Genomic DNA, 25,525 nt, shown 5'->3' on the forward strand with positions numbered 1-25,525 from the left:
CTATGCTACATAACCTCTTCCTAATGAACAAACATTATTTATCATTATATAAAGACAGGGTAGAATTCTGTTAGTTATAGTTCTACGTTAAACGTATACATCATTTGGTCATTATTCATGAAAATCCCATAAGAGAATCACCAGCAGCAAGAGCGACATCATTGATGTATAGAGAGAAGAGAGTCGGCCCAAGAATTGAACCCTGTGGCACCCCCATAGAGACTGCCAGAGGCCCGGACAACAGGCCCTCCGATTTGACACACTGAACTCTATCAGAGAAGTAGTTGGTGAACCAGGCGAGGCAATCATTTGAGGAACCAAGTCTATCGAGTCTGCCGATGAGGATGTGGTGATTGACAGAGTCGAAACCTTGGCCAGGTCAATGAATACGTCTGTACTGTATTGTTTCTCATCGATGGCGGTTAAGATATCGTTTAGGACCTTGAGCGTGGCTGAGGTGCACCCATGACCAGCTCTGAAACCAGATTGCATAGCGGAGAAGGTGCGGTGGGATTCGAAATGGTCGGTAATCTGTTTGTTGACTTGGCTTTTGAACACCTTAGAAAGGCAGGGTAGGATAGATATAGGTCTGTATCAGTTTGGGTCTAGAGTGTCCCCCCCTTTTGAAGAGGGGGATGACCGCAGCTGCTTTCCAATCTTTGGGAATCTCAGACAACACGAAAGAGAGGTTGAACAGGCTAGTAATAGGGGTTGCAACATTTTCGGCTGATAGTTTTAGAAAGAAAGAGTCCAGATTGTCTTACCCGTCTGATTTGTAGGGGTCCAGATTTTGCCGCTCTTTCAGAACATCAGCTGACTGGATTTGGGAGAAGGGGAAGGCTTGGGCGAGTTGCTGTGGGGGGTGCAGTGCTGTTGACCGGGGTAGGGGTAGCCAGGTGGAAAGCATGGCCAGCCGTAGAAAAATGCTTATTGAAATTATCAATTATAGTGGATTTATCGGTGGTGACAGAGTTTCCTATCCTCAGTGCAGTGGGCAGCTGGGAGGAGGTGTTCTTATACTCCATGGACTTTACAGTGTCCCAGAACTTTTTTGAGTTTGTGTTGCAGGAAGGTGATTTATCAATTTGGCTATTGTACAGAGAAGCTGGCCTAAGCTGGGCTAGGATGATAAGCCAAACAAACAATGCAGGTAATTGGATGTACTTTCAATTTCATTCTTTCAATAGAAGTGTCGTATTATTTTTGTTGTAATTGTGGCTCACTTAGTACTAAATGTTCTTATCAACCGGTTGATTTACTTTCCTATAAATTGGCTCCCTCTCAACCCTTTGTCATGACTCCAACAAACATTACCGTGCTGGCTGCACCAAGAGTCAGGTCCTCTCTGGCACGGCAATGACCTGCCATCTTTAAGCTGCAGTGGTGTAAAACGTTGCTAAACTGCCCTGCTCTAGTTTTTCCCCACACTGACAGAGGTTCCAGTAAGAGAGAGAGCGATAGAGGGGAAGGCTGAGTCTGATCATGGGGAGCGGCTGGAGCCCCACTCCTCATCCCCTCCTCCTATAGGGTGACAGCTGTGATGGCCCGGTTGGTCAGGAAGCAGATTTACTTTTCCAATGACTGACAGTCTCATTGGTTCTCTGAGTTTACGCTCCCAACACTCAATGGCCAGATGGTCATCAATAGCTCTTGTTTTTGAGTTGTTGCCTATTCTTGTGTTTCTGTCACATACAGTGGTGCTGCTTGACCATTAATCCTCCTCACTTTAGTTTTTGCTGAGGTTAGAGCTTTGAGTTCTGGCTTTAGTTTCCCCTGACTGGCTGGCTAGCTGTATCTCTGTTGATGTGTGTTCAGGAAAAGAGCTTCAAAGACCCAATAGGCCGTCAGATTCCCATTGAACTTATTTTGACCCTAGGACATTGATTCTCCAACCATCATGTAGGTGGGCCACCCTGAATGTTGCTGTGGGGGCATTTACCCAGCACCCCGTCCTTGAAATGATCTTCGGGAAATACTGCCCTATTAAAAGTCAGATCTGTCATGTTGAGAACTTCTGCCATTGGTTATGTACATGACCTCTCTTAACCCTTTTGTCTCTCCCTCTCTGTCCATCTTCCTCCCCCAGCTGCTGGACATGAAGGTGTTTGTGGACACCGACTCGGACATCCGTCTGGTCAGGCGTTTGAAGAGGGACATATCGGACCGCGGCCGGGACATCAACGGGGTCATCAAGCAGTACAACAAGTTTGTCAAGCCGTCCTTTGAGCAGTACATCGAACCCACTGTGCAGGTGGCGGATATTGTGGTCCCCAGGGGTGAGTGGCTTGTAGGTAGATGCATACTACCAGTGTGTTAGAAACACTGCTTCTATGTATAGAGTCTTTAGATTCAATTCAGAACATTTAAAAACTTTTTACAAATGATATCTGTAGTGATTCTGCTATAAAAGATACACGTGTGTGTTTGATTATTTTAGGGGGAGAGAACTTTGTTGCCTTGGATCTGATTGTGCAGCATGTTCACAGTCAGCTTGAAAAGGTATGTGTAAATAATAGGATTTTATCTCCTATACCTCTGCCCATAGACCCTAACCTAAAAGCATGTACCTATCTCTGTACATGGTGTCGTCTCTTCGGCTCACACCATGCTCAGTTTTTGCATGACCCCCTATCCCATGGTTCATGATTTGGGCCAGGAGTTTTTCCTGACCACCTTCCCTACCAGGAAAAAATCCTGACCTAACCCATGACCTCTGAACCCTGTCCTATCTCTCAACATGGGTGGGTCAGTACTGGATTAATGATCAACGACGAGTTTCATTCTCATAGGATCTCTCAAGACTATATGTCCTATTAGGACAGCTATAGGAGTCTGCTGATCTTATCTACACTGTTTCAATCTGGTAGTTCCAAGGTAATCCTGAATTCCCAGAGGCTGGTCTCCACGTAGAAGTTGACCCAACCAGTTGCCCACCTCACTTCTCCCATCTAGTGGCTGGGATTCAGTACCATAGGTTATGAATTTGTCATGTACCATGCCTGTCTCTGGTATCAGGCTGAACCCATCCCTCTGTACACCAAGGGAACGTAACAAGAAAGGATTTATAACTGAAAGGCACACTTGTGTGTGGACATGCATGCGTCAAGGACACCCAACGTATCTGTCAGTTCCATGACCCATAAATCCTAACTGGCATCGTTAACACTGTGCTTTCTGTTGTCAGACGGCCCCTTTAAGTCCCTACAAATCATGATCTACACTGAGTACACCAAACATTAAGTACACCTTCCTAATATTGAGTTGCACCTCCCCCCACCTCCTTTCTTCCCTCAGAACACTCTCAATTTGTCAGGGCATAGTCTCTACAAGGTGTCCAGTGCGTCATGTTGATTCCATGATTCCAATGCTTCCTACAGTTGTATCAAGTTGGTTGGATGTCCTTTGGGTGGTGGACCACTCTTGATACATACGGGACACTGTTGAACTTGTAAAAACCCAGCAGGGTTGCAGTTCTTGACAGAAACCGGTGCGCCTGGCACCTACTACCATACCCCGCTCAATGGCACTTAAATATTTTGCCTTGCCCATTCACCCTCTGAATAGCACACATACACAATCCATGTATCAATTGTCTCAAGGCTTAAAAATAATTCTTTAACCCGTGGTTTAACAAATGACATCAATAAGGGATCATAGCGCTCAGCCGGATTGACCTGGTCGGTCTGTCATGGAAAGAGCAGGTGTTCTTAATGTTTTTCCCACTCAGTGTGTGTGGTCCTGTGGTGTCCTGATCCATCATCACTGTAATGTGACAAACCATCTGTCACAGAGAGAGATAAGTTGGAAGGTTTCAAAGACAAGCTCAAAGGTGCTCAGTTACACTCTATTTAACAGACTCGCTGTACTTTGATTTCTTTTGGAGAGGGTTGTGTGGGGAGTGACACGTGATCATGTGACTTCTGTCTAAAGTGTACGCCATTCCCGTTCAGAGTCTCACCCGTTGGAGTAGGTGTGTGAGAGATCGAGAGAGGCCACCGCGTGTGCAAAAGCAGATAGTGTGTGTGTGTGAGGATTTGTGGATTAAGGGATCTCTAATAAAAGGCCATTGTGTGGATCAAGTAATGAATGGTGTCGAGTGGGGGGAGACAGCGGCAGCTCGTCCTCCATAGAGTGAGTGACTGATGAGGACAGGGCCTGTTGTAGCCTAATGAACCATCGCACCCTCCATATGGCAAGACTACTACCACTGGGCCCACTATAGTACTTCTGGTTAGGAAACCCCCTGGTTTGGTTAGGATGCCACACTTTGCCATTAGCTTTGGGGCATTCTGTTTGATATGTACTAGATACTATGTAGGAACGATTTAGTTTATCAGACTAATGGATAAAACGAGTAAATCAAATATGATGCACCTCCATGGGGTTTCCATATGGAAAAGGAGCAGAACACTTGAATTTTTTAAATTTTTATTGCCCATAAAATTCACATTTCAAATGAAATTCCCATGCTGTGCACTGGGCCTTGTTGTGAGATCAGAGCACCATAATTTAGCCTGATCTAATGCAGGAGTAGAACCTGTACAGAGAAAGAGGTACCGGTTTAGGCACTGAGCTTATCTGATGGAACACTGTCTGTCTGATTCATGGCAAAATGGAGGGGAATGTAATATCATTGCCTGGTGTTTGTGTTTATTTAAAAGGGCGGTGGGGACTGGGGACATTTGGCTTTGTTTGGAGGGTTGGAATGGCTTGTCTCATTTCATGAGTTTTGTTTTTATTTCTCTCCTCCCTGTGTGTGTGTTTGTAATCAAATACTTGCTAAACCCTGACCGAATAATGCACTCTAACCGTCTCAGCGTGAAATCACAGTGAGGTATGACTGCCACACCCCTCATATCTCTACCGGTCTCTGTCTCGTGCTGCCTCTGTCTTTTTCATTCTGTTTCCTCTCAGCAGAAGCTCAGAGAGCACAGGAAGGACAAAAGGAGATATGCCCAGTCTGACAGAATACTCATGTTACTATTTATTTGACCATTTTGGCTTCTTTCCCCCCCACTGATGTTGACATGATCAACTAATCAAGGTGCCCAGGAAAATGTTTTGTGTAAAGCTAAATGAGGCTGTGCAGCTCCTTTTCTCTTTCTTCCACACCGTCAGTCATGAAAGCTATCGCTAACACCAGAAGGATGACATCGCTATGGTTCCACTGAGCTCTGGTTAAGACCTAAAAAAAAAACAGCTGGGAGTCGCTGACGTCATGAATTCCTTTTTACCGAAAGATCAGAAAGCTAACGTCACATTAACCAAGGACAGAGTATGACCTTGAGTTTAGCCCTACATGTTTATCATAGGACCTCTCGCTAAGGCCGTTGCAAAGATGATTCTTTTTTAACTACGCCCAGTCAGAGCTCATAACCATGGTGATGTCGTCTGGTCTTGAAGCCGTCCCCTCGCTGAGCTGAACAGGGGCCCTGGCCCCTGGCCGTCACACCTCTCAGCTTCTCCTCCACAGATATCATAGGGCCCCTACTCTGTCCTGTTGCTGTCTAATTGGGATGTATTTTCTTTCTTTTCCTCTTTCTTTCCTCTTTGTCATCACTCTTGTTCTCGCAAAATGAATGTTTGTCACCTTCTCCAGAGGAAGCTCCGCTGGGATATGTGAGGATAAACTCCTGCATCTTCCTCCTTCTCTTAAGTTTTATCGCCCCTCTCATCTGCTCCTCTTTTATGATTTAGTAACATATAGCCCCCTGACAAAAAAAGCTAACAACCTTTGTTTGCTGTCATTGCTATTTTTCCAAGATATTGTTTTTCATTTACCTCTTAACCAATTTGCCTGATTCTTTCAGTTTTCGCTATGATTTCTACAGTCTTAACTATCCTGTATTTTGGTACCAGATATATACATTCAAAAGGCTAATTTCAGTGCAGTACTACAGTATTTAGAGAGAGAGTTGTCTTGGCTTCAAGTATTGGCAACAACAATGCAGAACACAGAACTCAATTGCTTTATGGCATTTCTATTTATCAACAGAACCACTGTTTAGAACAGTACAACGTAATAGTTATTTTCTAGATTTGAAATTGTCCTAGTGATGTCACGTTGAATTGTCTGCCGGTAAAGCACCATATGCTCCAGACAGTGCGAGAGGAGCCTGTTAAAGCATTACTGTTGCCAGTACCTGTACACTATTCCCCCACCCAACTTTGCCTGGCTGTGCATCTGTGACCACCATACTGCAATACATGTTTACGAGGAGGAACGTAAAATATCCCAGTGGTATCTTACCTTTGTCCCACTGGTTTGATGTGATGTCTGTGTTGTTGTACTGTGGTCCCTCCAGCAGGGGGCAGTGTTGTCTGTTTTACTGTGGTCACTCCAGCAGGGGACAGTGGTCTGACTGTCTCTCTCTTGTGTAGGTCTGCTCTGGCCTCGGCCCACCAGGGACAGCCCCTACCCAAGACCCTCAGCGTCTTGGAGAGCACCCCACAGGTCCGCGGCATGCACACCATCATCAGGTAAGGTCGTAGAGCTCTGGTTGACCGCTGGGGGCCGGTTTCTCACCCTCTCAACACTGACTCTGCACTGCCACAAGTTTATAATGAATATACACACACACACACACAGCCCTCACACTCATTCCCTGTCCCCTAACCCTGGTGTGTGTACCTGCCTGCCTGCAGGAATAAGGACACTAATCGTGATGAGTTCATCTTCTACTCTAAGAGGTTAATGAGGCTCCTGATAGAACATGCCCTCTCCTTTCTGCCCCTCAAGGTGAGTGGCCCTGCATGCCTGCAGACGCATGACCAATATTATATTGCCTTCTACGCCCTGTGCACAATCATACACTAACACTGGTCTCTTCTCTCGTCCTTTCCTCTCATCCTCTCTAGCCTGTGCAAGTGGAGACTCCCCAAGGTTCCATCTATGAAGGGAAGAGACTCAGTGGTAAAAGGGTAAGGCTCTATGCAGATACCTCCCCACTTTCACAGAGGGTTTTGGGCCCTAAACTGCAATAAAGTATCAATGTCATCCCCGATACTACATTGCAGCTACATTGTCACAATTACTCTGATTGCTACTTGTAACTATTGGCTGAAGATTGTACAGTGATTAGACTAGTTTCTCTCCAGTCCTTTTATTCATCACCATACATAAAGCACTATAGGCATTGTTAACATTTGTTTTACTAGACGCCTGCAGTGAAAACCCTTGAGTCATAAAGTGTGTGGATAGGCCTGAGAGGATCGTTCATTCCAGTCTTTTTATGGTGATGTGTTTGAGTGGCTCTCAGTGGGAGCAGCTCTGTTAGGCAGCAGGGTTGTTAGACATCTGCAGTAGAGTAATAGAGTCATATCTCCTACCATCAGGCTCGGTAACATTGAGCTCTCACTATGCTGGTCCTTCAGGTTGCTCAATGGAAGTTTACTTATAAACTAAACTGTGAAGGAGTATAAAAGTGTGTGTGTGTGTGTGTGTGTGTAGATCACAGGTGTGTCCATACTGAGAGCAGGGGAGACCATGGAGCAGGCGCTGATGCATGTGTGTAAAGACATTAGGCTGGGGAAGATCCTCATCCAGACCAACCATGACACTGGAGAGCCTGAGGTAACACACAGAAACCAGTCATGTAGTTCAAAAAGTCTTCTGTGTGTGTTTGGCCCTCTTATCCGTAAGGCTGCATACACACCCAGACAGGAACTCTTCAACGCAAAGATCATCAACAAGGAGTGGATGGGGTCATCTTTTTTTGCTTAGTGACTTCATTCAAGGCTAGGTGTCAGTCTCTGGGCTAACTGATACACACTGGCCTCATTGACCTCAGGTTCACTGCCTCATCAGAATCGCAGACCAGCCATACTTGGAAGATATACTGTGTGTGTGATGTCTATGCCAGCTGTAGCCTTCAAGCTTTGCAAGCTTTTTTTCTTCAGCTTTACTGGTTTCATTTACCACAGATGCTCAAAATGTGACATTTTAAGTTCATGAAATGCCCAAATGAAAACCATTGTATAAAACGTCCCATTGTATTTAACATTTCCTATCGCCCCTGTCCAGCTCCACTACCTGCGTCTGCCTAAGGACATCAGTGAGGACTATGTCATCTTGATGGACAGCACTGTGTCCACTGGGGCTGCTGCTCTCATGGCCGTCCGAGTGCTGCTGGTCAGTTCTACCTCATTCTACTCCTCCTCTGGTCTAGTCTATTTCAGCATTAGTCAGGTATAATAGTTCAATCGAAATATAATAGTAGTTTCTAGTAGAAGTCTAATATTCTCATGTTTGTCTTCTCCACCACACACCTATGTTGATGAGAGGTTTTAGCTTGGGGGGTTTATTTATTGTTCTGGATCCAGATAATGTTGTTTACCCCTGAGACATGGCTGAACATGACAGATGGCAGAGTAGGCCTTGACCTTGTTGGTTGTTGAGATGGCAGAGTAGGCCTTGTCCTTGTTGGTTGTTGAGATGGCAGAGTAGGCCTTGACCTTGTTGGTTGTTGAGATGGCAGAGTAGGCCTTGACCTTGTTGGTTGTTGAGATGGCAGAGTAGGCCTTGACCTTGTTGGTTGTTGAGATGGCAGAGTAGGCCTTGACCTTGACCTTGTTGGTTGTTGAGATGGCAGAGTAGGCCTTGACCTTGTTGGTTGTTGAGATGGCAGAGTAGGCCTTGACCTTGTTGGTTGTTGAGATGGCAGAGTAGGCCTTGACCTTGTTGGTTGTTGAGATGGCAGAGTAGGCCTTGACCTTGTTGGTTGTTGAGATGGCAGAGTAGGCCTTGACCTTGTTGGTTGTTGAGATGGCAGAGTAGGCCTTGAGTTGGTTGTTGAGATGGCAGAGTAGGCCTTGACCTTGTTGGTTGTTGAGATGGCAGAGTAGGCCTTGACCTTGTTGGTTGTTGAGATGGCAGAGTGTTGTTGGTTGTTGAGATGTTGGTTGTTGAGATGGCAGAGTAGGCCTTGACCTTGTTGGTTGTTGAGATGGCAGAGTAGGCCTTGACCTTGTTGGTTGTTGAGATGGCAGAGTAGGCCTTGACCTTGTTGGTTGTTGAGATGGCAGAGTAGGCCTTGACCTTGTTGGTTGTTGAGATGGCAGAGTAGGCCTTGACCTTGTTGGTTGTTGAGATGGCAGAGTAGGCCTTGACCTTGTTGGTTGTTGAGATGATGCAGAGTAGGCCTTGAGAGTGGCAGGCCTTGACCTTGTTGGTTGTTGGCAGAGTAGATGGTTGTTGAGATGGCAGAGTAGGCCTTGACCTTGTTGGTTGTTGAGATGGCAGAGTAGGCCTTGACCTTGTTGGTTGTTGAGATGGCAGAGTAGGCCTTGACCTTGTTGGTTGTTGAGATGGCAGAGTAGGCCTTGACCTTGTTGGTTGTTGAGATGGCAGAGCAGGCCTTGTTGGTTGTTGAGATGGCAGAGCAGGCCTTGTTGGTTGTTGAGATGGCAGAGCAGGCCTTGTTGGTTGTTGAGATGGCAGAGCAGGCCTTGTTGGTTGTTGAGATGGCAGGGCAGCAGCTCTGCTAGTGGAGACTGGATGGCTACAGCAGCAGGAGATTAAGGAGAGATCGGGATGCTTGTTTGCCGTCATAAAACACAGTTTGAGTCCAGCGAGTTTGAGGTCCTTTTTCCTCATTGTGATAAGACTAGAGGTCTAAATGTACAGGTCCTGTGCTTTTAGCCTTCGCCCCTTGTGAAATGTAAACATCTGGGGAGAATTATCGCCACCCACCTTGGCGGCCAAAGTCCGTGGTTTTTGTTTGTCCTCCAAAAGCAAACTTTATTGCCTCCATGACTATCTCTTTTTAAAGCTAGAGTCCTTAGTTACTGCATACATTTTTGGGCTTATAAAGTAGTTATACATACCCATTGATTCTTGAAGAATTTAACTTCTATAAATGCCTCATGAGTTTAGTTCAACTGTCGTACCCCATCATAACCCAAAATATATAAGCCTGTTTTACACCAATGTTTGTAAACAATGTAAACATAAACAAACACTGTATAGCCTCACAACATGGTTAAAACTATAATTTATATCATGGATGGTCAGTCTTCGCATCCGTAGCTCAGTCTCTGGATTTGAATGGTTACATTTCTCCAGGTCCATCCCTCAGCTTCTTACCAAAACAGAGGTCGGGGTGGCCGCTTTGTTAATGTTTCGAATAAGGATTGTAGCTTTAAAAAGATTGTCACGGGGGTGAGTGTTTTTACTGGAAGCCTTGGTTGAAGTATGTGATGAGTGCAGAAGACCTATCAGACTAAGGAGTCCCTTTTGACAGGTAGCAGTGGGAATGGGAAGAGCTTGAGATCCCAACCGGTCTGGAAGTGGCTGCCTCGCTCTCCTTACATATTGTGCTACTGTCACAGAAACTCCCCACTAACCACCACTCTTTCTTCAATCGTGATTGAAGGCCACAATTTGCGTATGTCTGTCACCTTTTGTAGGACCATGATGTCCAGGAGGATAAAATCTTCCTGTTGTCTCTACTGATGGCTGAGATGGGCGTCCACTCTGTGGCCTACGCCTTCCCTAAGGTCCGCATTATCACCACCGCCGTCGATAAGAAGGTCAACAACGAGTTTCACATCATCCCTGGCATTGGTGGGTGCTTCTGCTATCTATCGGCCTGTCTCGCTTTCTCACACACATTGTTCTCAGTCACTCTCACTTAATGTGGGTTTCCCTTCAAAGCGGTGTCTTAATGCAGATCCAGTGAGTCTGCTGTTTGTGGTGTGAATGATCATTAGTGATATGACCGTCACAAGTTAAAAACGTCCAGGTTGTCAGATTGTGCCATCGCAAAGTATTCAAACCCCTTGACTTTTTCCACATTTTGTTAGGTTACAGCCTAATTCTAAAATGTATTATAGTTTTTTCCCACTTCAATATACACACAATACCCTATAATGACAAAACAAAAAATGTTTAGAAATTTTTGCTAATTTATAAAAAATAAACTGCTCGCATTTACATAAGTATTCAGACTCTCTACTCAGTACTTTGTTGAAGCACCTTTGACAGTGATTGCAGCCTTAAGTCTTCTTGGGTATGACGCTGTAATCTTGGCACTTATGTATTTGGGGAGTTTCTCACATTCTTCTCTGCAGATCCTCTCTGTCAAGTTGGATGGGAGCGTTGCTGAAGCAGGTTTTCATCAAGGCTCTCTCTGTACGTTGCTCCATTCATCTTTCCCTCAATCCTGACCAGTCTCCCAGGCCCTGCCACTGAAAAACATCCCCACAGCATGATGCTGCCACAACCCTTCACCGTAGGGATGGTGCCAGGTTTCCTCCAGTCGTGATGCTTGGCATTTAGGCCCATGAGTTCAAGCTTGGCTTCATCAGACCAGAGAATCTTTGGGTGCCTTTTGGCAAACTCCAAGCGGGCTGTCATGTGCCTTTTACTGAAGAGTGTCTTTTGTCTGGCCACTCTACCATAAAAGCCTGATTTGTGGAGTGCTGTAGAGATGGTTGTCCTGGAAGGTTCTATCTCCACAGAGGAACTCTAGAGCTCTGTCAGAGTGACCATCAGGTTCTTGTTCACCTCCTTGACCAAGGTCCTTCTCCCCTGATTGCTCAATTTGGCCGGGCGGCCAGCTCTAGGAAGAGTCTTGGCGGTTCCAAACTTCTTCCATTTTAAGAATGATGGAGAGTGACCATTGGGTTCTTGGTCACCTCCCTGAGAGTCTTGGTGGTTACAAACTTATTCCAGGCCACTGGGGGATCTTCAATTCTGCAGAAATGTTTTGGCCCCCTTCCCGAAATCTGTGCCTCGACACAATCCCGTCTCAGAGCTCTACGGACAATTCCTTCGACCTCATGGCTTGGTTTTTGCTCTGACATGCACTGTCAACTGTGGGACCTTATATAGACAGGTGTGTGCTTTTCCAAATCATGTCCAATTAATTGAATTTACCACAGGTGGACTCCAATCAAGTTGTAGAAACATCTCAAAGATGATCAATGAAAATAGGATGCACCTGAGCTCAATTTCGGGTCTCATAGCAAAGGGTCTGAGTACTTATGTAAATAAGGTATTTCTGTTATTTGTAATAAATATGTACACATTTCTAAAAAGCAATTTTCCCTTGGTCATTATGGGGTATTACATGTAGATTGCTGAGGATTTTTATTTCTTAAATCCATTTGTATAATAAGGCTGTAACATAACAATGTGGAAAAAGTAAAGAGGTCCGAATAGTTTCCGAATGCACTGTAGCTGCTGCCACAGCCATTCAGGCCCAAGTGGATGGGCTTTGTTATGAATCACCCCAGACTGACGGTTTTTCATTTTATTTAACACTTTTTTTTATCATAAGTTGACAGCGAACACATTCTCATTTACAGCAACAACCTGGGGAATAGTTACAGGGGAGAGGGGGGGGGGATGAATGAGCCAGTTGATAGCTGGGTTAACCCATATGTTCCATCAGCACTGCCACTGATCACACAATTCTCACTGACGCTAGTCCAACTCATGTATTCACAATGACAATATGACTGACGGCTCTCTCTTCTCCTCTCTTCCAGGTAATTTCGGGGACCGTTACTTTGGGACGGACACTCCCTCGGACTGGACCGAGAGTGATTAAAGGATGGACTACTGAGCTGAAGTTTTGCTGAGGGGGAAGTAGGGGGGATATCACACAAGCACTTAGCCATGCCAGCCAACCACTGATCAGCTCCTAAGAGCTAAAGATTCCCCCTCAGTCAGCGCCCCTCTGCTGCTTATCATTTCATGATGTCCTGGGCACTGCCCCTGTGCCAACTCTACCCTCTCTGATCAGGGTGAAAGGTCATAAGGCTACCTACCCTCCTGAGGAGGAAATGTGATATTAGCCTAGCTTTGCTAGCGATGCCCATTAGCCCATACATATCTATCTATCCACTGATAAAAAAATACTTGATTTGTGATTTTGCTTGTTTGATTTTTGTTGACGCAGCAGGACCTGTAAAGTTGGAGAAAGAATCAAGAGAAATAAAAGGCCTCTTTTGGGTTGAAGGATGACCATTTTCTAGTCCTTTTGATGTTTTCCTGTTGAGTTGACCCATAGAAATAGTTAAGATGACAAATCACACCACAGTATGAAATCAGGGAAGATGAGAGTAGGACAGCCTGTGGCTGTTAGTGCCAGATCTCAGCTGTGCTTGAATAACGTGTGAATATAATGGTGATGACCATTGTTATGCACAGGGTGACTTTGTATTATAACTGAGAGGAGCAAGTTACAGACTGAGGGTACAATGGACCAGGTAGGTAGTGAAAATATAAGGTCGTATAGCCCATGGGTAGCTTTAAGCTCAACATAGCCTTAGTATTACTTAATATACATCTATGGACATTATGGACTGTCCTCTCTGGAGATTGTGTGCTGTTGCCTTAGCTGTGACAAAAGTCTTGGGCAAAAAAAGTACTTTTTTTTTAATGGTTTAAGATGATTGACTTCTTTTTTTTAAACATGATTTAGTTCTTGAGGCTGTTTTTATTAGAAGGATTTTATTAGGTTTCCTCTCACTTGTATATTATAGGTTGGTTGATGCAGAATTTTTTTTTTTTAAACTTTGCAGCCATTTCTCTGGGTAATAAATACAATGTTATCGCATGCTTCATAAACAACAGGTGTAGACTAACAGCTTACTTACAGGCCCTTCCCAACAATGAAGAGAAAATAATAGAAAAGTAATAATAAGTACACAATGAGTAACGATAACTTGGCTATGTACACTGTACCAGTACCGAGTCGAAGTGCAGGGGTACAAGGCAATTGAGGTAGATATGTACATATAACTAGGAATAAAGTGACTAGGCAACAAGATAGATAATAAATGTGATGAATCAAAGTTGGTGCAAAAACGGTCAATGCAGATAGTCAGTTTAATTATTTTGTTACCGATTTGAACTACTTAGCACTATTTATACTTGAATATTTTTCCTGTGTAAATTATTTCCTTGTGTATTTAATGTTTTCTCCTTTAAATTGATACCCCTGGTTAGTTCACAAAGGCCGTACAATGTATGTTGTAGTATAATGAAGAACTTACAGCAGGAGAGGTGGCTCTGACTGTAAAACTACTCAAATGAAACCATCATGGATCATCTGTATCTTGTTTTAATAGGCTGACCAGCTTGACCATGTACATATTTTGTTTCATAGTTACAGGATTGCAAGGCAGAACCTTGAGGATTCCGTGGCTTTGAGTGTTTAAATATAGTGTCTTAAAAAAAGAGGATACCCAAGATATCCTCAGGCATTTTTTTTGCCAAAACTATGCATATGCATATTGTTAGCTAAGAGACATTTGGATGGTAAGCATAATGTTACATATTTGTCCAGTTGTGTGTGTATATAATAAAAACATCTATTTCCCTTAGGGAGAGTGTTTGTCTTTGCTGGGTCTCCATGTGTCAAATAAGGCTCCTCTATAGGGCATCAGCTTTAGCTATATTCGTTACCTCACCCGCATTTCTGTTTTGTATAGCTTGAACTGTCCATGGGTGTCTGCTTACTACTGTATATCTGCTTGTGTGGTTGACACAGCTTGGTTACATGTATATGCTCAACAATGTTCCATGAATCTAGATTTTTTTTGTGTGTTCCTTTTGTTGATTAGACATTTTTTTTTAAAGCATGATGTAAGGACAAGGCTTGATTGGGCTTTTTGTTGTTGTGTGTGTTCCCTTATCAAAAAGAATCTTCACAAACAAATCACTGCAATATTTCATGCTATCATTTCATGTCCAAGAAACAATAAAATAATGCGAACTGAATGTTTTAGTTTTGTGAATACCCTGTTCATGTTCAACTGTCCGTGAGAGAGAACTGAGTGCTTGGAAAATAGAAATCAAGGACAGAAGTTCATCGTCACTCAGTTGGTTACTTGTCATAGGGTTAGCCTTGCACCACCAGAGGGTGACATAATCCATCTGATGCTGTTGTGGAAGTGACGTCGGTTAGAGTAGTCTGTGTTGTGTGTCTCAGTTGGAGCTGTATTAAGGAAGGCATGTAACAATTGTGTTCTATCTTTTCGCTTTGTAACACTTTCATTGTCTAGTTGTACCGTTTTTATTATGGAGAAATGACCGACTTGACTGTAATGTTAGAGCTGCATGACAAGTTTCTTATTGGTGGCAGAGTAACGTCGGTGGCAGAACTCCAGAGAGTAGCTAAATCGGCTAACGTTAGCTAATGAGGTTGCAAGGCTAGGATTAGGATGCTTTACGTCTGGTTGACTAGGAAACAGGGCTATGTTGAATAAATAATATGTTAACTATCAGGGTTACATTAAGTACGGCAAGTATGACTGCAGTAGCAGTAACTAGTTACAGTGTAGTAAAGTTGTCCAAATCCAATTTTGCTGACTCCCCCGTGATCAGATAATGTGGAGAACGTTATGTGCGGCAGCACGCGTCAGGCATTCCATTGCATAAGCTGCAGAGTAGGCTAGCCTACGTTTCCCATATGGCCGCAGTTACTTCGTCTGTGTAAAGAAACGTTTGGTTGTCTACTTCGTGATATCAAGAAACTGTACAGATATCACCCAACCATTAGCTGTTTTCAAAAGTCAGAATATTGTCATAATGAAAATAGTCATGTCTCATATATCTAAAGTTCTATATTGAACTACCAATGTCCACACACAATCAGTTGATGGCAAGGCATATGGGTTATGACTGGTTATAAGCGGTTCTGACTAGATCGTCTGTGTTCCAGCATAGAGCGGAGAATGGCGGGCCTGTGGAGATCCTACCAGGCTCTTATGACCAGGCATCCATGGACTGTCCAGATAATCACAGCCGGTATGAAAACACCCACAACACTAGGTTACATTACAGTACAGTGACTACACTATGTCCACTGTCCGCCTCTACAGCAAAGCCTCCGCCATAATTTCCACCAAAGATAGTCAATTTCCCCCAAAATGTTGTCTTAGGCTTTCACCTGATTTCAGCTGCTTCAACTTTTTCAGCTCTGATGTCAAATCCATCTCACAGACTGTCTGTCCAAATGTTTACAAATGCAATCCCCCTATTCCATGGTTTATGGATGAGAGCTCAGGTCTGAATGGGGTTGTTGGATGAGAGCTCATGGTCTGAATGAGGTTGTTCAATTTGTGCTGTACCCTAAAATGGAGCCCTGTCTGTATTCTGTAAATATTGGACATGTTTCCTGTTGATTCTGTGACAGTGTAGATTGTGGTTGCAAACATCATAGGCAGCACTGTGACTACTAATCAGAGGATCCAAGCCAATATGACTTCATCGATATTTTGATTAGGTTTTATTTTTATATAGGTGTGGAAATTGCCTTGAAGACAGGTAAATCATAATGTTCTCCTTCTATATAGTTTTATTATGTCCTCTTGTAGAATATAAGTGTTTTTCCTCCTATAATGCTGAAGTGTCTCATTAATAACCAACATTTACATGCCCACACTTTTTTTTCTGTTAACACAAGATGGCAGTGAAGAACAGTCTTTTCACTACCATCACTAGCCTATACTGTAGGTCCTTGAGATGATGCGTTTGTCAGGATTAGGTGCCAGCCTTGTTTTGATAGCCAATTAAATCTAATCAATATTTGTTCAGATATTTCACCCTGATTTGATAGGAATATGTGGCTGACTCGCTCCTCTAAAACTTGTACTTCAGTGGTAACCCAAGTCTATATTGTCACTGTCAGTGTAAAAAGGCTTTGATATTTCCCTAATTTGTTACCTTGGTGTTTCTCCTCTCGGAGGCAAAGCTGTGTCTGTGTGGCCGATAACGATTCAGAGTGGAAACGTCAACAACATCCCTATTTATACAACCACGCGACAATGTGCTGCCACGGCTACATGAGACTGCCTGCCATATCAACCTTTATGGGATGATGAAAACTGGACGCTGTTATGAGTGTTTTGTTTTCCATAGTAAGTAGGCCTAACTCCTTTTTTTCCAAATCTGATCTCATGCCTCAACACTTGTCTTTTTACTAGGAGGAACAATTGGCTAATTAGGGAAGGGCCACACCCCTGCCTTAGTCATTACCTCACTGATTGCATAAGGAGTGCCAGTGTCAAACTGCCCAGAAGCCTGGCAGTGGCAAAGCAGTCCTCTCTCTTTGCCATTATTAACAAAGGTGTGCTATGAGATTACAATTTAATTGATTATTGATATTCTTCTGGAATGTGTCCACGTAGATTTGAAGGAGATACCCGGTACAGGGAAGACTGGTTGTAATAAGAATGCATTTAGTGCCCTTCCTAGGCAGCTGGGTTAAGGGGTTGCAGGCAGAGTGAGCATTTTATGTAATTAAGATGTCTGACTTGAAGAGTGACTCATCATCTTAGTTTTCACTGGAGAGAGAGAGAGAGAGAAGGGAGAAAGTATACTGTTTTACATTTAGCTACTGTAGCTGTGTGGAAATGCCATTTGTATCTACTGTAGTGCACTGGAGACCTTCAGAAGAGCGAGAAAGGACACCTGATAAAGCGAGATAACGAGTGTGTGTGTTCTCCCCACTGAGGGGACCACCAGACCTCACAGACAAATTAAGATCTGCTCTAAAAAGGCAGAGACACAGCAGACAAATCCAAACTTTTCTGACCTCTTGTTTAGCTTAGCTCTAGGTCTGCTTACCTATAGCCTGTATGATACATGGAATTCAGTACCTGACATCAGTCAGTCAGTCAGTCAATGGATGAATGATTGAACAACGAAAAAAATTAATGAGGAAAAAGGGAGATCTCAGGACACCAGTGAGCTACAGTAGCAGTAGCTGAATCCCAAAGTCAAGTTGTGAGTGTGGATCCTGAGAGGCACTCCTACCTGGAGGGGACGGGTCAGGCTGGGTTGGCTTCATCAGTTAAATGCATCTGAGGGCTCAGTGGGTCCACTCCCTCCCCAGTGGAACAACCATCAGGCCCTGGGGGGAACGCCTGCCAACTCTCCCCCAGATCACTTCACTTAGCCTGGGCCACGTCAATCACCATCAGCCCCATTAGCCTCTATAGGCTCTGGCTCTCCCTCAAGGACGGCCCCTAGAGCCGCAGCCAGCCTGCCAAGCTAGCTAGTGCTGACATCAGCACTCTCAATAAAGGAGGGGAGAGGAAGCTCGTTGGCACCTCTTGACTAGCTACGGGACCATGTCTCAGTGGGCATCAGATGGTGGCTACCAGCTAGATGGATATGGTATTAAAGTTGGGAGGAAAGATGTTTTTGTTGCACCTGTCCTGTGGTTTTATCACTGAACACTCACAAAGGACCTTACAAAAGAGAAATGGTAGCTGTAAGAGGGTAGTGTCTGGCTGTGTTTAAGGATGAGCTCATGTAGTGTTGATAAGCCTCGGGTTTCTCAAGGGTTTATGGCTGCTCTGTTCTGTTCTTAAAGGACCAGTTATTACAATAAAGGTTTACAATGAAGGACACACTCCAGTCAAGGTGTGTGTGTGTGTGTGCACGCCTGTTATGTTAAGGTCGAGTTGTAGATGCTCCAGTAAAAGCACATAAAAGGTTCCACCCTCTTCCCAACTACCTTATTAGTTATTCTATGACATTTTAAGAAAAACATAGATCATACAAAGAGGGCTTCTCTGTCTACATTATTATTAAGGCCCAATGTCCTTTTTAAAACATGATATTTGACTGTAGCAGGTAGAGGCAAGTCTGAGCTGACTTCAGGTGAACGTTCCCTGCTCAGTGTGTCAAACATGAGTACCACAACACCTCATCCTCTTGCTGATGCAGCTGGAGGTTTGTAGACTGGGGCTCCACCATGGCCTGATTCCAAAACAATCTATCCACATTTCACTACCTCCTCCCTGCAGATCTGAGAGCATAGGGTCCACTCAGTTTTCTCCATGGTTTGATGGGGGGAGTGTGTGTGTGTCCTGTCCATCAATGTCCCCCTCAGTGTCACACCCTGATCTGTTTCACCTGTCTTTGTGCTCGTCTCCACCCCCCTCCAAGTGTCGCCCATCCTCCTCATTATCCCCTGTGTATACCTGTGTTATTATACCTGTGTTTTCTGTTTGTCTGTTGCCAGTTCGTCTTGTCTTGTCAGGTCTTACCAGCGTGTTTTCCCGTCTCCCTGCTTTCTCAAGTTCTGTTTCTCTGGTTCTGACCATTCTGCCTGCCCTGACTCCGAGCCTGCCGTTCTGTACCTGCCTGGCTCTGACCCGTCTACGGGCCTCTGCCTTTCCTGAGCCTGCCTGCTGTTCTGTACCTTATTGACTTTGCCCTGAATTATGGACCTCTACCTGCCTTTGACCTGTCTTTTGCCTGCCCCCTGTTTGTGTCAATAAACATCTGTGACTCTAGCTGTCTGTATCTGGGTCTTATCCTGAGTTATGATACTCAGGTTGTGTTCCTCCATCTCTCTGTCCTTCCATTCATTTCCTCCAAGAGAGGTGAAGGTCATCTGACCCAGGCCCTGTGTGTGTATGTGTGTGCGTGCTCTAGTGTTTGTGTGTCATTTGAGGAGTGGCCTGAGGGGCCAGTCAAGCTCACATTGCCCAGAACAAACTGTTTTTAAACCTGGTCATTTTCTCTGCTCACTCCTTAGTCCCCGCCGCACCACGCAGCATCATTATTTCACAACGGCCAAGCTAAAAACAGAAGCACACTAAATCTGGAGCTCTGCCGTCAGTAGCTGGATGGGCTGTCTGTGTCAGCCATGGTTCTCACACCTCACAGAGTCATGCATCTCAACGCCTAGCCTGGTCATCCTGCATCTTAAACAGGATGCTGTTCTGGATTTTAGAGGTGTAAGCTATGGCCCAGGCAGCGCTCCCTAGAAACAGACTGGAGGTGTGGGCACTGGGCAGTGGTCTAATACGCTCCCATCTCTCCCTCTCTGTAGGGGAGGGAATTCTCCCTCTCCATGGTGTCTCATCACCCCTTTCTCCTGTTATCTTTCTGTCCCATTGTCCACAGTCAGGGCTGCTCATCTCTATTCCTCCTGATAAGTAGCATACACACCACACACATACACATACAGACTGTTTACTCCTTTATCTAGCAGGCCTAGTGTCTGCCAAAAGTTGTTTACAAGAATCCACAATTTCCTCTGTTATGAACCTCCATGAAACCCGCTCTCTCGCCACATGTGTTGTATCTGTATGACTCTGTTCATTAACTGCTCGGTGAGAGCTGGCATTTGTCTGACTCTTCAGACCTGCCAGTGAGAGAGTGTCACAAAGAGGAATGTTTTGAGCCTGAAATTGGCTTGTGCCAATATCTAACGAGATACTGGTGATTTTTGCTTACGCAGAGAGAACAAATTTGTGTTGCTTTGTCTCTTGTCGTGATGTCAACAAAGGCTAGAAAACATTGGTCTGTGCCTGTATTGTTTGTTGTGCAGAGTATTGATGGAAATGTTTTTCCTCTCTGAAGTTTTCTAGTCAGAGACATGGTGGAGAGGAGTCATCTTTTTTTTAGATGCTGCATCATAAGTTAGGAGTCACCGTTTTCGCAACTCTTTAGTTAGGACCCCCCCCCCACGCAAAGAAACCATACTTTTAGGCTGATATGTAGTCAATGGGTTTGTTTTTATCATCAACCACTCTCGCTCAGTCATATTCATCAATGCATCTCCTAAATCAAATATTTGCATCCTCTGCTGTAGATTTCCCATATGAGCAGATCTCCGCAGAGACACGCAAGGCCGTTGTTTGTTTAAGCATGTATAAATAATGCATGTGTATGTTTGTTCCCCCTCCTTCCTTCCTGCGTGGGGGCGAGGGGATCGATGCCCCCAAGCCCAGCCAGACTCTGGACAGCGGAAGGGAATGGGACCCGTGACATTTCCAACAGATTGGAGGAGACGGCTCTGTCTTCTTGATTGGCACTCCCTGTGTGTGTTGACAGGAGGTCTCGCGGTCACGTGCGATTCCATGCCAGCGTAGGCCCAAAATATTTTTGGTATCAGATTGTTCAGGCAATTCTCGTTTAAAAACTTCATTGGGCGGAAGGATGTTTGACATGCTTTTTACATTTGTATCGCAAACCATGGTTTAGAATATCATGATGGAAGTGGCCATTTTAGGCCCTTTTAGACCTATACATGCCTCCTGTGATCCGTGAACCGTACATGATACAGGCAACAGCTTCGTGTCATTATAGTCCTTATTGTGTGCTTTCAAAAATGGACAATGTCAAGATTCTGAAATACAATTTTTCACATTCATTTGTTCAACATTCAGAATATTATTAATGTATCGAAAGCTTATTTTTACTCTTCAAACACGTCAAATTTCCAGAATGCCCTCTGGTACTTTTAATGATATGACCCATTTATACATAGAAATTGACGTTATAGGTCAGTCAGTGGTAGTCACTAATGTTTCTGAAGGAGCCACTTTTGTCAAACAAAATCACTGGGCGAGCCACCATAACAATCAGAGAATGGGGGTTGGGGTGGTCAGAAAGTAAAATTGATTCATAGGCCTACTACATGATCTCAAATGGATTCATGCATGATATTTAAGATACTATTAACATGGACTATCAAGCTATTTGAATCTCTGATTCTCTATTTTATGTCACTTGGGGGTATCAGCAACAAATATGTAAAAAATAATTTGATGCATTTTTTAATCTGACCTCATTGCCATTTATCGCAATAAAAGTTATAGTACAAAGATATGTAAGATCAAGTAATGGCATATTTCAGTCTGAAGAAGGTATGCTTTGGAGTGATTCAAATGCATCAAAGGGATTGGAAGTTCAGGAAAAAAGGGATAATGATGATCAAACAATCTTTGTGTATAGTATATTGTTCCAAACAAAATGTCTTAAAATGAACAAAATCAAAAAAGATACTTTTGAGATATTGACCACAACTTCAAATTGACCACAACTAAGCCCAAAAAGAGATTGTATTTGAGGCGTTTTATTTATTTGTGGGAATACTTGGGAACAGACTTTCTTAATATTTTTTTTTTTTTGCTGAATTCCTGGTAATTTCCAATATTTTTTTAAACCCAAAACCAAAATTTGCTCGTTGGGCCACTTGTTGCCAACCGCTACCATAAGGATTATAATGTATCTGTATCATGTACGGTTCGCGGATCATAGGGTCTTACAGGAGGCATGTATATGTCTAGGGGGGGCCTAAAATGGCCACTTTCATCATGATTTTCTCAAAAATGGTTTGTGATACAAATGTAAAAAGTGTCAAACATCCTTCCTCCTACGTAAGAACTGCCTGAACAATCTGAGATACCCCAAAATAATTTTCTTTAAGCACCGTACACCCACACGCAGGACCTCATGTCCCACTGAGGCCTATCTAGCAATGGCATACGTTTCCATCAGTCACTGAGGCCAGTGTCCATTGACTCCTCTCTTTCTCTCTCTTTTTCACTCTCATTGATAAAATGACACCGTACAAGCCCCCCCTAGTGCAGAAGTATTTACAGAGCAAGGAGCTTCTGACCTATCCTGTGTGACCGGGGCAGACACACTTCAGTGCATCAGTAATCCCTATGTGTGGCAGTAAGGCCCTCCAAAGACAATGACCTACAGGACCAGTGTGTTTTAGGATGACTCATTCAGTCAGAGCTTTGTTGATGAGGCCAGAGGACAAACGTTAACTTTTGAAGTGTTTTGTTTTATTGCATGTGACTCTAAATCAGGATAATCCGCCGTTGCTAAATCACCTCAATGGATTTGGAGAGAAAAAAACATAAAATTGTGTGATTATACATTTTTAAGATGCACATCTCTTTGGTTGTGAAGGTGTAGGAAAAGTGTCTTTATTGGATTTCAGTGCATGTATAAAATAAATGTATATTAATGGCTATATTGGTTAAATTGGCTTAGTGCCACTATCTAATGATATTAGCCTATTAGATGTGGTCTCATCTTGTTGACATATCATTGTGACCGCAAGACACTTGTTCACATGAATCTACACATTGTCACACATGTACTACAAAAATGTACTACAATCCAAATTACACTTGCCCATCTTCTGAAAACATCAGGAAAAAAAAATCACAATATTAAACAATTAGGCTACTCTGATCAGAATTGGATCAAACTGTCCTCCGGATGTGATGTATTGCTCAATGTCCTCCCAATCTCTGCAGAGCGCATCGCAGTATAATTATTACAGTGCCTTGCGAAAGTATTCGGCCCCCTTGAACTTTGCGACCTTTTGCCACATTTCAGGCTTCAAACATAAAGATATAAAACTGTATTTTTTTGTGAAGAATCAACAACAAGTGGGACACAATCATGAAGTGGAACGACATTTATTGGATATTTCAAACTTTTTTAACAAATCAAAAACTGAAAAATTGGGCGTGCAAAATTATTCAGCCCCCTTAAGTTAATACTTTGTAGCGCCACCTTTTGCTGTGATTACAGCTGTAAGTCGCTTGGGGTATGTCTCTATCAATTTTGCACATCGAGAGACTGAAATTTTTTCCCATTCCTCCTTGCAAAACAGCTCGAGCTCAGTGAGGTTGGATGGAGAGCATTTGTGAACAGCAGTTTTCAGTTCTTTCCACAGATTCTCGATTGGATTCAGGTCTGGACTTTGACTTGGCCATTCTAACACCTGGATATGTTTATTTTTGAACCATTCCATTGTAGATTTTGCTTTATGTTTTGGATCATTGTCTTGTTGGAAGACAAATCTCCGTCCCAGTCTCAGGTCTTTTGCAGACTCCATCAGGTTTTCTTCCAGAATGGTCCTGTATTTGGCTCCATCCATCTTCCCATCAATTTTAACCATCTTCCCTGTCCCTGCTGAAGAAAAGCAGGCCCAAACCATGATGCTGCCACCACCATGTTTGACAGTGGGGATGGTGTGTTCAGGGTGATGAGCTGTGTTGCTTTTACGCCAAACATAACGTTTTGCATGGTTGCCAAAAAGTTCGATTTTGGTGTCATCTGACCAGAGCACCTTCTTCCACATGTTTGGTGTGTCTCCCAGGTGGCTTGTGGCAAACTTTAAATGACACTTTTTATGGATATCTTTAAGAAATGGCTTTCTTCTTGCCACTATTCCATAAAGGCTAGATTTGTGCAATATACGACTGATTGTTGTCCTATGGACAGAGTCTCCCACCTCAGCTGTAGATCTCTGCAGTTCATCCAGAGTGATCATGGGCCTCTTGGCTGCCTCTCTGATCAGTCTTCTATATATGAGCTGAAAGTTTAGAGGGACGGCCAGGTCATGGTAGATTTGCAGTGGTCTGATACTCCTTCCATTTCAATATTATCGCTTGCACAGTGCTCCTTGGGATGTTTAAAGCTTGGAAAATCTTTTTGTATCCAAATCCGGCTTTAAACTTCTTCACAACAGTATCTCGGACCTGCCTGATGTGTTCCTTGTTCTTCATGATGCTCTCTGCACTTTTAACGGACCTCTGAGACTATCACAGTGCAGGTGCATTTATACGGAGACTTGATTACACACAGGTGGATTGTATTTATCATCATTAGTCATTTAGGTCAACATTGGATCATTCAGAGATCCTCACTGAACTTCTGGAGAGAGTTTGCTGCACTGAAAGTAAAGGGGCTGAATAATTTTGCACGCCCAATTTTTCAGTTTTTGATTTGTTAAAAAAGTTTGAAATATCCAATAAATGTTGTTCCACTTCATGATTGTGTCCCACTTGTTGTTGATTCTTCACAAAAAAATACAGTTTTATATCTTTATGTTTGAAGCCTGAAATGTGGCAAAAGGTCGCAAAGTTCAAGGGGGCCGAATACTTTCGCAAGGCACTGTATATGCCTGCATTGACAGGCAGGAGTGGTCTTTCACTCATGAAGTTGCGAGATACGTTTTTGAGATCAAAGCAAGCTGCGTGTTCGGATTGTTGATATTCATTGCTAGTTAGTGAGTTATTTGCCCAGTTATAGCATGAATCGTGAATAATGTTGCGTGAGAAAGTTAGAGGCATAAATATCAAACCACCTCAAAAAATGCTGACCTCCCCTGTTATTATAATGGTGAGAGGTTAGCATGTCTTGGGGGTATGATGTTTGTGCGTCTGTAACTTTCTCACTCATCATTATTCACGATTCATTCAGGATTATCCATAATCATGGTAGCATCCACATGAATGTAGAAGTGTTTAGAAACATATTCTATTCTTATTTACAATAAAAGTAACTCCAAAATGACACAATACATTATTTACTATGAATTTGTATAGGGCACAAAATAATCTGAAACAAAACCTAAACAAACAGCAAATGCATCCAACAGGTTTGTAGAGTCACAAGCTTGATGTACAGTAGTCATTGCATGCTAGGAATATGGGACGAAATACTAAACTTTTGACTTCTTCAATACACGTAAATGTAAGTGAATTTGTCCCAATACTTTTGGTCCCCTAAAATGGGGAGACTATGTATAAAATATGCTGTAATTTCTAAGGAGTTTACCCGATATGAATGAAAATACCCTCAAATTAAAGTTGACAGCCTGAATTTTAATCTCATAGTCATGGTATCATTTCAGATCCAACGTGCTGGAGTACAGAGCCAAAACAACCAAAAATGTGGCACTGGCTCAATACTTTTGGCACTCACTGTATATTTTTACTGTTTTATACAGTAGCC

At 43.4% G+C, this 25,525-nt stretch overlaps 2 protein-coding genes across 5 annotated transcripts in view; both read left to right on the forward strand.

Annotated features, from left to right (window-relative positions):
• The window catches only part of si:ch211-243j20.2 (uridine-cytidine kinase-like 1), a 29,267-nt gene extending 14,536 nt beyond the window's left edge, over positions 1-14,731 (forward strand). Inside the window, exons 7-16 of one of the 2 annotated variants that reach the window (XM_042300780.1) lie at positions 2,087-2,276; positions 2,438-2,499; positions 5,600-5,619; positions 6,382-6,480; positions 6,646-6,739; positions 6,859-6,921; positions 7,451-7,573; positions 8,024-8,131; positions 10,408-10,564; positions 12,493-14,731. In XM_042300780.1, the coding sequence (XP_042156714.1) occupies positions 2,087-2,276; positions 2,438-2,499; positions 5,600-5,619; positions 6,382-6,480; positions 6,646-6,739; positions 6,859-6,921; positions 7,451-7,573; positions 8,024-8,131; positions 10,408-10,564; positions 12,493-12,554 (978 nt within the window). In that variant the 3' untranslated portion in view covers positions 12,555-14,731. Of the gene's footprint in view, positions 1-2,086; positions 2,277-2,437; positions 2,500-4,817; positions 4,835-5,599; positions 5,620-6,381; positions 6,481-6,645; positions 6,740-6,858; positions 6,922-7,450; positions 7,574-8,023; positions 8,132-10,407; positions 10,565-12,492 lie in introns of both variants that reach the window. The other variant, XM_042300781.1, reaches the window with a different exon arrangement.
• Positions 14,732-14,886: 155 nt separating this feature from the next.
• Positions 14,887-25,525, forward strand: part of LOC112246320 (protein Mpv17) — a 30,909-nt gene continuing 20,270 nt past the window's right edge. For 2 of the 3 annotated variants that reach the window (XM_042300784.1, XM_042300783.1), the window contains exons 1-2: positions 14,889-14,962; positions 15,675-15,760. In XM_042300784.1, the coding sequence (XP_042156718.1) occupies positions 15,688-15,760 (73 nt within the window). In that variant the 5' untranslated portion in view covers positions 14,889-14,962; positions 15,675-15,687. Of the gene's footprint in view, positions 14,963-15,674; positions 15,761-25,525 lie in introns of all 3 variants that reach the window. The other variant, XM_024414620.2, reaches the window with a different exon arrangement.

This window comes from Oncorhynchus tshawytscha, linkage group LG18 (assembly GCF_018296145.1).
Source record: "Oncorhynchus tshawytscha isolate Ot180627B linkage group LG18, Otsh_v2.0, whole genome shotgun sequence".
NCBI classification, from domain to species: Eukaryota; Metazoa; Chordata; class Actinopteri; order Salmoniformes; family Salmonidae; genus Oncorhynchus; species Oncorhynchus tshawytscha.